This window comes from Ochotona curzoniae, unplaced genomic scaffold, assembly GCF_017591425.1.
Source record: "Ochotona curzoniae isolate NIBS_2020 unplaced genomic scaffold, NIBS_Ocur_1.0 contig_4514, whole genome shotgun sequence".
In the NCBI taxonomy this organism is placed as follows: Eukaryota; Metazoa; Chordata; class Mammalia; order Lagomorpha; family Ochotonidae; genus Ochotona; species Ochotona curzoniae.
The window spans coordinates 8035051-8048685 of record NW_024466312.1 but is presented as its reverse complement, the minus strand read 5'-3'; the positions used below and the strand labels follow the sequence as shown (position 1 = coordinate 8048685).

The window sequence follows — 13635 nt, the reverse complement described above, 5'->3', positions numbered from 1 at the left end:
TTCAGAGTCACTCTTCTTTAACCCTGGAAGTCAGAGCAAGATGAGAGCTGGTGGTTGACCCATTTTATAAACCCAACCACACCACAGGCATTTCCGCTGCACACTGGTAACGTGTTCCAGTGTGGTGGCAGCGTTGCAGGATTCATTCAGGGTTGAAGAGATGCAGTCTCTTCTCTTACCTTTACCTCTCCAATTTCAGGCAGACTTTCGATTTTGCTGTTGTAGTTTCACTTGGTAGAATAGAAATAACTCCAAAACAGGAGATAGTGCTTTTGGATTTTGCTCAAGATGCACAACTAATTAGACCGCATGAACTTTCAGTGTTATCTGATCCACTTTTTGAATCTCAATTTCCTCATCTTTAAAATGAGGGCATTTAGCCAAGTGATCTTTATCTTCTGATCTGGCTTTTACTTTCTGTGATTTCTATAATTCCATTATTTTCTCCAAAAACCAATTATTTTTCCATATTGTATTTCAGTCACTGGGCCAAGGATCATAAATATAATTTTTAAATCTAAACAGACATTTGTGTTTTCTTTCTGAAAACTTTTTGTGAAGTTATCCTACTGCCTTCTAAAAAGTTTTTATTTATTGATTTGAAAGGCAAACTAACAGAGATGGAGAGAGGGAGAACTGAGACAGAGAGAGAAAAGAGAGAGAGAGAGAGAGGAATAGAGTCAAAAAGATTTTCTATATACTTCCTGAATCACCAAATGCCTACAACAAGTAAGGCTAGGCCAGGCTGGAGCCAGGAGCCAGGAACTTTCCATGAATGCTGTGTAAGTCACTGGAACCAATTACTTGGGCCATCATTTGATGCCTCCCAGGTATATTAGCAGCAAGCTAGATCGGAAGCAGAGACAACACTTGACCCAGGCACTTTGATATCGAGAAAAACAACATCCCGAGCAGCTGCTTAATCCACTGCGCCACAACACTCACCTCTAATCTGACATTTAACACAAATCTCAAAACACTTTCCGAAAAAAATTAAGATTTGGGGGGTCCTGCATGATAGTCTGTTGGCTAAGTCCTCACCTTGCATGTGCAAGGATCCCATGTGGTGCCAGTTTGTGTCCTCTATGTTCCACATCCCATCCAGCTCCCTGTTTGTGGCCTGGGAAAGCAGTGAAGAATGGCCCAGAGCCGTGGGACACTGCACCCATGTGGGAGAAGCGTAAAATCTTTCTGTCTCTCCTTCTTTCTGTATCTGCTTTTCTAATACAAATATATGAAATTTTGAAAAAGATTTTTCCCTTAACCTTCATAGGATGGGAAGAACGGTAATTGTGGGTAATCAGACCCGAGAGTGCATTGGAAAGGCTGATTTCTCTTGTTAATATCTAATCTGTAGTGAAGCTATATAAAGAGGAAAGGAGGTAATTCCTTTAATAAGATATTCCTCATTAAATTGTACCACCAAAATCTGTTGTCTTGCTGTAAGCTAAGCAACAGATCTTGAGCATGGCTATTCAATCAATGGCTGCTTCTTCCTGCTCCTTCTCAATGTCTGCTTTGGAAATGTACACTCTTTTGCACCAGATCACACTTTCCCAAGTTCATCCAGGCCTTCAGCTAACTTCCTTTTCCTGAGGAACACATATACATTTCCTTCAAAACAGTCATTCCAAAAACATTAGCAGCAGTAAGGATATAGCAATCAAGAAACCTCAGGTTTTCATTAAAACTTCATTTGGCTTTTCCTTCTGGCAGAACAAAACGGGCAACCAGCAGAGCCTTCCAACTCTCATAGCCAGTACATATTTTCATGTGAGTGTGATAGGGGCGTTTGAAGCTGTAGAACTGACTCAGATCAACAGCACTTCCTGTCCATTCTCGCTGCATCACTTCCTGTGTAGTAACAGTTTGTGTCAACCCTTACTGGCACAGAAAGACAAATCTACAACAAAAGCAAAAAGTTTATCGTCCTCTGTATTTTTGTCATTGTTTTTAAACTAACTATTATGCGGCTTATAACCAGTTATTCTCTTTTGTAACAGCAATGGCCACCACTCATATTTCAGAAGTTCTTTGATGTTGATGGGAATGAGTATTCTCTTAAACAACTTTGTGCAGCCCTGCCCAGTTAAAGAGCAGGAGGAGGGAATGGTACCTTGAGCAGTCCCTACTTGCTGCTGAGATCTCTAACAGCTGTGTCTTTGACATCTCTACAGACAAGTTAAACTGGTTCCTGCTAATTAACCATGAGCTCTCAACTGCCACATAGACCTGTAGAGTCATATCTGTGCCTTTCTGTTAATTTGATTTGCATTTGATAATGTGCTGTACGTGGGAATCATAATTTGTCTCTAAAAATGGCATATAATTATTAATTTATCAGAGTTCCACAACATCCCTGGGAACTACTATCACATTCCTATACCCATTTTTTTTAAGAAGATGGAGACTAGATAAGTTATGCTATCTTCCTGCCAATTGAAAAGGAAAGTCTGGGCATGGAGCCCATTTACTATGTTGCTTTGTATCTCAGAGTGGCAATTGATGCTATGTTTATTTACATAGCATGAGAATGGCACTCACTACAGCCTTCTTTCATATTGTTCTTTTAAAAGATCTTTTCTCTGGTTTGATTTGCTTTTTGCATTCTTTAACAAATGGCCCTTATTTCCTAAAACCATACACAATGATACAAATGCTTAGTGATCCAGAAATTATATGTCAATTCTTGGTGTGATGATATCTTTTTTTCTTTCTCCAGGCCCACCATCTGCTCCTCTCAATCTGATTTCGAATGTAAATGAGACATCCGTGAACTTGGAATGGAGCAGTCCTCAGCATACAGGTGGTCGTCAGGATATCTCCTACAATGTGGTGTGCAAGAAATGTGGAGCTGGCGACCCCAGCAAGTGCCGACCCTGTGGAAGTGGGGTCCATTATACACCCCAGCAGAATGGCCTGAAGACGACCAAAGTCTCCATCACCGATCTTCTGGCTCATACCAACTACACGTTTGAAATCTGGGCTGTGAATGGAGTGTCTAAATACAACCCCAGCCCAGACCAATCTGTTTCTGTCACAGTGACAACCAACCAAGCAGGTAGGAATGAGGTCTTAATCTATCCGCTGAAAGTGTGATGAAGAAAATGGCACAGTGATGCCCTTGGATGATATCCACCTTGTGTCACGGTACAAGTAGAACCAACGATAAACCTAGTTATCATGCAGTGCATACTTAGAAGGAAGTTTATTGATTCAGAAAATAATTTTTTGAATAACAACTGAATAGTGCACCTTGTAGTAGGTACTAGTGGAGTGACAGGTGAGGTGGTGTGTGATTGAAAGGCCATGGTGCTCTTGTGAGCAGAATCACTCAATGCTGTACTTTTGTGAAAGAGTCATTGTGGACATTTTGATCATAAGCCTATGACTGGACATTAGAGCATTTACAGGTGACATATAATTGTGAAGTGGACTTTTTAAAATTATACAGAGATATATCGTGGCATTTGTTGTTTTTTTCTACCAAAAGCAATTAGCAACAATAGCTTTTCTCTTGTCCTTTAACATAAAATCATATGAATAATCTCTATACTGCACAGTAGGGTTTCTATATGAATGCATGGTTAAGAAGGTTTGTCTTAAGTAATATACCAGTTTTTCAGCCATTTTTGTAGTGTAATCCATCATTGATTTGGTGATAAAGAAGCAATTGTTATGATCTTTGATACTCAGGTGTCAAAGATCAGCTTATGCAAGTGACATTTAGTCTATTCATTAAAATGCTGGTTGAAATATTGATGTGCCATACTGGAGTTCATGGATTTAATTTTTGCTTCCAACTTCTTTCTGCAAAGACTGTTACAGTCTACCCCCCGATAATTCAGAGGAGGAAAGTGATGGCTAAAGAAGTTTGGTCCTTGCCAGTTATGGGGAAGACTGACTTTCCCAGCCCTGTTTTGGTCCAAGCCCAGAGCTGTTGCAGGCATTTGGGGAGTTAACAATCAGATGCTTCCTCCTGTTTATCTGTCTCTGTTTTGGTGCAATTAATTCTGAAAGCATGCATAAGTTTTTAATTTCATTCAATTCCACGAATATTTTGAAGATCCCCTCGTGTCTCCCACTTCTAGCATTATTTCCTTGTAATCGAGTTGGGTTAAAAAAAAGTTTCTGCTGAATTATTCGCTGAACTGTCACAAATTCTTGAATACCAAATGTTTTCAAAATCCAGATATTTATGTTTTGACCCCTGAGCAACATATCTGTAGTCGTTTCCTGAAAGAGTTTCCCTACCTCCACTTGTTTTCCATCACTGACTTCCTATTATTTCTGGAGAGTTAGCAGCAGGAAAGAAAAACTGTGGTTTAACCTCTTACAAATCTCTCAAGAGCAGCACACATTGCCAGAAAAGGGTTCCATGAACTGCCAAGAATCCTATTACTATTTGCTACACTTTCTCTTAAATGAACATTTCATAAGTGCACTCAATACTTGAGTAAAATATCTGTACTAATTGATCCTGTGGTGAAAATTACTCCAGTGTTCCAATCCAAAAACCATTATTTTTTCATTTTCCCTGAGTTCTAGAGTAAATAAAAGGTTCAAACTTGGGGGAAGATTTTGAACAGTGACTAAAACAGAAAATCATACTGGAATGTGTCTCCAGTTATGCAAGCGTCAACAGCGTTTTACAGTAAGTGGTGTGAACAAATTGGGAGAGTGATCCTTGATTTTATTTTTCTACAAGACTAGAATAGGGTAGGTGTATAGTTACATCAGAAGTATGCTGTGAGTTCCAACTTCTTATTAATTCTTTTTGGAAAGAAAGCAATGAAATCATTCCACACAGATCCTGTGCATGTACATGGGTGCCACTGAGTTAGAAGTAACCAGAGAAGGATCACAGCCCTGGCGAATCTGGTTTACGATTCAGTCAGTTTGTGTATGTTCAGCCCCCTTCCATGTTTTTGGCTGTGCCTAAGCCCATCACTACATCATGTTCTTTGTTTTTCCAAATTAAAATTAGAAATGGACCTTCAGAGGCCTCAACAACACAAGGTGAAGTCGTTCCACTTGGATGATAAAAGCTGAGAGAAGCATGCCAAGAAGAAACTGGGCTCTCCCAGATTTTGGAGGAGACTTATGTTACTCTGTATACATAACAATACAAGCCAAGAGATTATTTCAATACCTTCCAGGTCAAAAGCCACTCAAAGCTCTTAAGAAGACATTCTTAAGATTCAAAATACATTACTAGAAGGGAGAAAAAGTCAGTTTTATTTAAAATATAGGTGTAATACTTTCAGAGCTAGAAGGAAAACTGGACAGTGGATTCCTCTGATCCAATGAAGTTTTTTTTTCTGCCATAGCAACAAGTCTTGCCAAGATGATTGCCTAGTACAACCAAATTCCAGCTTCTTGTTTTAATTTTGTGAAAGATAGTGCTGGGAAGCTGTTCAAAACTAAAAATAAACCTTTCAGTAAAGAGACCACCTATTTTGTCTTGGTAGAAAATAATGTAAGTGCACAAAACCCTGTCTCATTACCCTACCATAATTTGAAATTTGCTCATTCAAAATCATTGGGATAGTTTGTCCTTGATTAACAAATTCTCTCTTCATGGTAGTGCGGATTAATAACACAGGCCAAAATTCTCGGATGTATGTAGCTGCTATAAATTCTATCAAGGCTCCCCCAAGAATATTTACATACCATTATATTCTCATTGCAGCTATTCCTCTGTTTCATTAAACTCAATTCCTTAAGGATCACTATAAGCAATCTTGTCTCACTCCCTAAGGAAAGCATATAATTAATGAATGTTTGGAATTTAGCACCTGGATGCCACGAAGTTTAGTGGCATCTGTCTTTGCTGTGTTTTCACAGTGTTCTTTGTCTCATCAATGATGGGTCAACCAAACTGAACCAAACCACACCAAATGCACAAAAAATGCCCTATTGCCCTTTCCTTCTTTCCTTCCTTCCTTCCTTCCTTCCTTCCTTCCTTTCTTTCCTTCCTTCCTTTCTTTCTTTCTTTCTTTCTTTCTTTCTTTCTTTCTTTCTTTCTTTCTTTCGTTTTCTTTCTTTCTGTTCCTTCCTTCCTTTCTTCTTTCTTTTTCTTCCTTCCTTCCTTCCTTTCTTCTTTCTTTCTTTCCTGATTCTCACTATCTTTGAGAATTTGGCAGTTAGCAAACAGCTCAACAAAAGTGAAATGAGTCATCCTGCTAATGTAGAAGCCAGTCCTGGGAACCAAGAAGGATTCTATGCCTGAACGTACAAACTTGCTTTCCTTAAAAAATATTAGATAATAGCATAGATGATAGCATTCATAAATTCAACTGGTCATTCTTCCTATTTCTAACACAAACTATATATACATCTGTACTGCAAGATGTGGGGTTATCTAGGGTTTGATTATTTCAACTGAACAATGTGGTGTGAATGTGTCTGTTTGTCCTTATGATTATTGGAACCATTGTATCCCAAATTTTACTGCTGAAGTATTAAGGGGCTTATTGCACGTTTTCCCTTCCCTCTCGTATCAAAAGTCAGTTGATCTTAAAGACAAAGGAAATTGGGCTGTTTGTCAGCTTTATTGCTCATGAGATGATTGAAGGATGGAAGCCTTCTGTCTTTGGCCAAAAGGTCTTATTGTAGTGACCCAGTACAGCAGGCTGATTTCAGCCTTCTTGTAGGGCAAAGCTCGAAGTGCTAAGACTGCAGGAATGCTGTTGTGTGTGCATGCTGGCGGCTCCAACATTCCCTAGTCACCACTACCCCACATCCATGCCCAAGAGGTGTGTGGGAAAGGGATGAGTGAAAAGTGTAGTTCTAAACCTTTGCACCACAGTGAAACCAGAGAGAAGAGAGCTCTTGAAATTCCCCAAAGAATTGCTTTACTGTTTGACAAGCCGAAAGGAGAAAAATGAGATTTCACTTCCACTGTCTTCCTCCTGTGGTCACTGCTCTAGAGGTCCTTGGTATAAAAGGAGATAAGACCCAATGTTTGTGAATATGGATATACAGAGTGCTGGGTTACTAATTTGCTAGGTGGATTTCCTTCAGCTTACTTTGATTTACTTTTTTTAAGTAAATCATCTCAAACAATGAAGACAGGATGTGTTAGGAGAGAGAAATTATGTGTAAATGAAATGAGGGTTTCCAGCCAAGCAACAGAACTGTGAATATTTTTGCTAAAAATGCTGTGATGGCAGCCAGCAGAACCCTAACGTCATAGCGCCATTTTCTGCACACATACCTCAGCCATCCCTTGTTTGTTCTTCTAGCTCAAGGACTAAGTCAAGCTCTAAGTGTGCTTGTTTTTTTGCTTTAAGATTTATTTCCTGGGCCCAGCGTGATAGCAGAGTGGGTTAAGTCCTTTTCTTGCATGCCTGGGATCCCATATGGGAGCTGGTTCTAATCCCAGCAGCCCTGCTTCCCTTCCAGCTCCCTCCTTGTGGCCTGGGAAAGCAATTGAGGATGGTCCAAAGTCTTGGGACCCTGCACCTGCCTGGGAGACCAGGAAGAAGTTCCTGGCCCCTGGCTTTGAATTGGTTCAGCTCCAGCCATTGCGGCCGCATGGGGAGTTAATCTGTCTTTCCTACTTTCTGTATAGCTGATTTTCCAATAAAAAAAAATAAAATACATAAAATTTTTAAAAAGATTTATTTCCTAATTTTAAAAGTCAGAGTTAAAAAATGAGAGGCAGAAAAGTGGAAGAGAGGAAAGAATGTTCTTTCCATTGGTTCTGAAGCTAGGAGCCAGGACCTTCACCCAGGTGTCCCAAGTGTGTGGATGGTAGGGGCCCAAACACTTAGACCATTTTATGCTGCTTTGCTTGGGTTATTATCAGAAACTCAACCTGCGGTGGAACAGGCAGGGCATAAACTGGTACTCCTGAGACCCTTGTGGCTATGCCACAATGCTAAACGCCTGGTTTGTCTGACTCTATCGTCGTAAGCCCCATGCCTACGAGCGGCATATTCTACTAACCCAAAATCTCACCCCAGTGACAATGGTACCATTCCTGATCTTTGTTTGGTCATGCAATTCTAGAAACTGTATAATGAGATAGATCTGTCTATATGTCCCTGGTATATGTATAAAGTCCTAGCAACAAGCATTTCTAACATTCTTGAGCTTGGTGAAGTTCAAATATTTGATGGAAGATATAATTGCCTAAACCATGCTGTCCTCCAAGATATTTTCCGAATCAGAAACTGGACCCAGGAGCATGGACTTTACAGCTATAATTAAAAATGGCCCTAGTGGGCCTGAAGCGGTAGCCTAGCATCGAAAACCCTCCATTTGCATGTTGCAGGATCCCATATGGGTGCTGGTTCATGTCCCGGAGATCCCCACTTCCCATCCAGCTCCCTGCTTGTGGCCTAGGAGAGTAGTCAAGGATGGCCCAAAGCTTTGGGACCCTGCACCCATGTGGGAAACCAGGAAGAGTGTAGGGCTGCTGGCTTCGGATCAGCACAGACTCCGGGCTTTGCATCCACCTAGGGAATGAATCAACAGACAGAAGATTTTTGTCTCTCTTCCTCTCTAATTAAAATAAAGTGAATTTAAAAACAAAAGAATAATGTTTAAAATCTGATCTCTTGGCTTCATGGCAGCACCTTCATATCAGAGTTTGATAGACAGCAAGTCTATCCTTAGGTTAGACTGTGGCTTAACTCGGGAGAGGTTGCCTGTTTATCCGATTGCACTTTTTTAATGCTGATAGCAGGATGCTGCTGTTAATGTTCTTGGAGGACAGGTGGCTACAACTTCTGTGGTCTTTTCTGGGCTGCTGGCGAGTCCTTTTCCAGTGGCTTCGCCATGTTAGACTAGGTTTGGACCATTAAGAAAAACGCGGGGAAAAAAAACCACAGCAGCAGAAAAGTGTTATCATGCCACTGTGCAGCTGATGTGATCGATACACACTGTTGATCAGCACATTTGTTTACACTAAAAACAAAACCTGTTAGCTCACTTTGTTAAGCAGTGATAAATTTAATAAAACCGAAATGAGCAAAGAAAAGAAAATAACCAAGTGTAAAAGACACTTTGTCTTGTATTACTCCACTGGTAAGTTCCCATTCTCTCTCTCTGCCATCTTTTAATTAGACGTATTGTGCTGTTTGAGTGGGATAATGGAGAACAGTGGGGCTCATCATCCCCACTGGGTATAATTGCTGCCTGTCTTGCAGAAGAAGAAGAAAGCTTCAGGGGTAAGGCGGGAGGAAGAGAAAGCCTTGAGAGAAATGGGGTTAGATAATGTAGGTATGATAGAACTGGGTTTTGTGGGGCCTGAACTTATTTATTTTTTTATGACTAATATGGGAAAACCTACAACTTACAAAATTTTATCAAATAAGAAACAGATATTTACAAAGGTGCCCAGGTGAACCTCTTCAGTTTCTGCTACTCTATAGACCGCTGAGAATGACTTTGACTTTCTAAAGAGTTGAAAATAATCACCAAAGAGTAACATTTTGTAGCCTTTAAGATTTATGTGAAATTCAGCCTTTCTTCAATGAATTTACTTTCTAGAAATGCAGTTTCATCATAACAAATACCCTTGCATTTGTTCATAGTATACTATGTTTTCTCTAGCTCCTGACAGATACTGAGTACCTACAACCCAGTAAAAGGCCCACAAGGCGAGGTGTAACTGTCTCACCTTTCACAGAAAGTGGCTATCCTCTGCTCTAGGGAACTGAACGAGACAGGGGCTTAGTCGGAGGACAGGTAGAGAATAGATGATGACCGCTGTGTCCTCCGTGGCGAGCTGCACTCTGGCAGTGCGCATGCTGGATTCACACCTAGGCCAATATTAGATTTCAAATGCTATTGGTTTGGCAAGATACCTTCCTTTGCAGAAGCTTTCTTTGTAAAGGAGAAGTAACTAAAATAATTAAAATTTCAACGATGTCTTTGACTTCTTGGAGCACAAAACTTTTCCCTCTCGATACTGGGGATTAAGTGGATGGTGGAATGCACACGCACTTTACTGTTCTGACAAGGAATGTTCTGGTACAGTTGAACAGGTGCATCATTCAATCTCTTGTGTGGATCTGAGATGCTGGCGGCAATTTTCTCTCTGGACAATCTCATAGTCTGTTCTCAGTTGTCCTCAACATAGATAGTTTCCTCCTTGCCATTGATCTCTAACCATGCTGTTTTCCCTTGCTCCTAAGTATTTAAAAGAGACTCAAATGAAAAAAGCCAGTAGAACTCTGCTTCTATCATACATATTAAAATCTTTACAATAATCCCGTTGGGAGATTTTCCTGCGAATTTGTTGTATGTTATCAGTTGTTGGTTTGTAATGGTGAGTCTCTCTAAGGTGGAAGTCTCTAGGTTGTAAGTCTTTTAGTGCCTGTGTGACTGTAGTCCTGAGCCCGCATACAATGGGCTTCCTATAATCCCAGCTGAGGTTTTCTCATTAACACCTCTGTGCCAGCCATGGGCTTCTGGTTTAGATCACAATATCCGTGAAATGTACATTAAAAGACATACAATACATTTCATGATTCTAATTTTATTTCCTTAGAATCGTATTGCTACTATTGTAATGCATAAGCATACTTACTAATTATGATCATAAATTAAAATAAGCTAACAGATCTGTAATGGTGCAAGCTGCAGTGTGTGTTTTGGATTCATGAATTTATATTCAGAGTGGGTGCCACAAGTTCCTACCAAAGAGGAAAAAGACAAAAAACTTCGTAAAAGACTCTAGTAAATTATCCAGCTTCAGGGTTGACTGAACAGGATAGACAAACAGTCCGTCTGTGGAACCTACTAGTGATTATTGCATAGAAGTAAAGGTTAGGCTACAGATTTTTTTAAAAGGTAAATATTTCACTCTAAGAAAATGAAGGTTTTATTTATAGACCCAGGACTGAGAGCACCATTTTTCCTGACTCCCTTCCCATCGCTCCGACATAAATATACACGTGTTCATTTGTAAGAAGGGAAATCCATTCGCTGCCATTTGCTTGACAGTCTCATTCTGATTCGTATTTCATTTCTCACTGCTGTGCTTCCCACGTTGAACATATCCCGACCAGCTTGTACACTCTGGAGAAGCCATCAGGAGATTTGAAAAATAAGTATCGGGCTGAGATGAGAAATGAACAGTACAAGGCTAGCAAGGCTTTAGGTGGGCTTCTAAATTATCCAGTTGTCATTTCAACTGGCTAAATTAATTATTATCTCCTCAGAGGAGCCGAAGACACACTGGAGTCCTGTCTGCAATTGAACATCCCTGAAAAGATTGAGAGAAAGTATCAAAAGCTTCCATTAACCCCCTGCTGATGTCTTGAAATAGGTTTTTCTTTCCTTCAAACATCAGGAAAACCCAAAAGTCATGCTGCAGGACTAATCCTGTATTAAGAACTCTTAGGCCTTAATTGAAATGCCTGTTCATGACACCCAAATACACAGAGCCTTCATTTGAATCATCATGTGAACAGACAATAGGAGAGCATCTTAAATGTGGTCTTCAGATGAAGACTGGGGGAAATGTGTGTATTCATTTATTTATTTGAGAGTTAAAGAGAGAAAGAGGAAGAGAGAGAAAAGAAGGCATTTTCATTGACTGCACTGATCCGTTCTCTTGATGCTTGCCAGCAGCCAGGGTTGGGCCAGGCTGACGCTAGGAGCCAGGAATTCAATTCACAAAGTAGGAACCCAATCCAGGTTGCCCATGTAGGTGGTAAGAAATCAGCTACCTTAGCCATCACCTGCTGCCTCCCAGGATCCACATTATCCAAGACTTGGAACCCAGGTACTCCAACAGAGAACACAAGGATCCCGACTACCTTCCTTATGGAGGATCTTTTTCGGGTTTACATTTTAATCTATCAAGATAAGAAAATCTTAGGTCTCACCGTTAGTATTAAGAATATCTCTCATATCATGACCCATCCCTTTTTTTCCCCACCATCTCAGTACATACACATTCATTCTCCTCATTTGTATAACGTGATGAATAAAACAATTTCCATTGATTCCCTCCACATGGTGTGGGTGGCAGACATTACTGTGGTCGCTCACCCAGTGACCACTGAATTTCCTTTGTGAAATACCACTGCTGCTTTGCTCATAGCTGACAGTCAGCATCAAGAGTACTGTGGGAATCTGGCAAAATTGTCAAGCAGATGACCTCCAATTAGACACAGGATTGAAAAAAATTATATTAAATGGCTTCTTTCTCCATCCCCAACCACTGATAGCCTGACCTGGAGGAGCATTCCTGGAGCTCCTCTCTAAATCAACTTAGAATCTAAATCACCATGAAGTACTTCCTAAAACTGACTCTCTGTAAAATATCTTAAAGATGAAATTACAGGGATTGAAATATTCGTTTTCTTTACTATCTCTTTTCAGTAGGGCAGGGGAAGACAGTGAAGAAGGCCCCACCCCTTTTTGCTTTGCGATGGAAATATCCATGCAGGTTTGTCATACAGTGGAATCCTCGTCACTATTACCCCACAACAATACACAAGAAAAGCCTTTCTGATGAAGTCTACCAGTTAGTTTTTAAAACAAAATTTTATCCAGGAATTTATTAGATACACATACAAACAAGTCTTAACTCTGTAGCCTCAGTTTTTCAATGGGTACTAGATACCAAACCAAGTCCAGTGTTGAAGAAGCAAGGTTCCCTGTTGTACTTGTGTTTACCTTGGTAACGCATTTCGAATTGCAGATCAACCTCCTGAATCAGTCCCATTTTTTATGTTTCCTTACCAAAATTGCAGCACTGCAAACCAAGAATCTTGAATAACTAGCAGACAGCTTGATGTAGCCTTTTCCAAAATCTCTGAGACAATCAAGGATTCCTTCACTGAGTTCCTGTTGCCTTGTTTTGCACTTCAGACAAGGAAAAAAGCAAGGGCAAAATTCAGTTTAGAATATGGGGAGTGTCCTTGTAACTACAGCCAATGGGCAGACAATTTTAAAAGTTTACAAATTGTGTTTATAGACCTCATTATATACCCCAGTGTAGACGAAGCAGCTAAATTAGGTGCAGCTTCAAGAAGCTAGCAATATAGTTAAAAGAATGTTCATGTAATGGAATGGTGTGTTGTTTAGGGGAGAATAATGGAGGCGAGGCTTTTGAATCCCATTGTCAACTCCAAAAGTGTGTACCGTAACTATTTGTAATCTAAGGATGATGGCTTTTTCTCTGTCATTTCACTTATTCCTCTTTTTTATTTTCTATTTTAAAATATGTATATCAAACTTCTGGTAGTATACTAGAACCCTAGAGACCATGCTATGGTGCATTTTCTGTGCAAAGTAATCAGATCCTTCCAGTATTTAGGAATTGACTTCTAGGTGGAGCCAGTGACATCGAATTTCACACTTCAGCAACTTGTGTTAAACAGAGGCCCCTGTGAGATGCTGTGAACACTCTTGTTAAAGAAAAATAATAAAACCCTCAGTTATAGATTTTCTAACACATTCTTTGTGATTTTTATGACTATAAAAGGCATCTTGAATTCACAAGCACACACCCAGTTGAAGAAATCTATTGGCCTTTATAATATTTTAAAATTTAATAGCTCAGTTGTTTCCGCCTTGGACTTGTAACGCCTGTAGGAGTTTAAACTATCTGGCACATGTAATTTAGTTCCTGGCTGATACCACCATTTTTTAAAAAATTTCTGTGGT

General features: G+C 40.0%; 1 protein-coding gene across 2 annotated transcripts in view; it reads left to right on the top strand.

Annotated features, from left to right (window-relative positions):
* EPHA4 (EPH receptor A4) overlaps positions 1–13635 on the top strand; it is a 139613-nt gene that overhangs the window by 80896 nt on the left and 45082 nt on the right. For both annotated transcript variants that reach the window (XM_040986577.1, XM_040986578.1), the window contains one exon: positions 2723–3061. In XM_040986577.1, coding sequence (XP_040842511.1) covers positions 2723–3061 — 339 coding nt within the window. The remainder of the gene's footprint in view (positions 1–2722; positions 3062–13635) is intronic.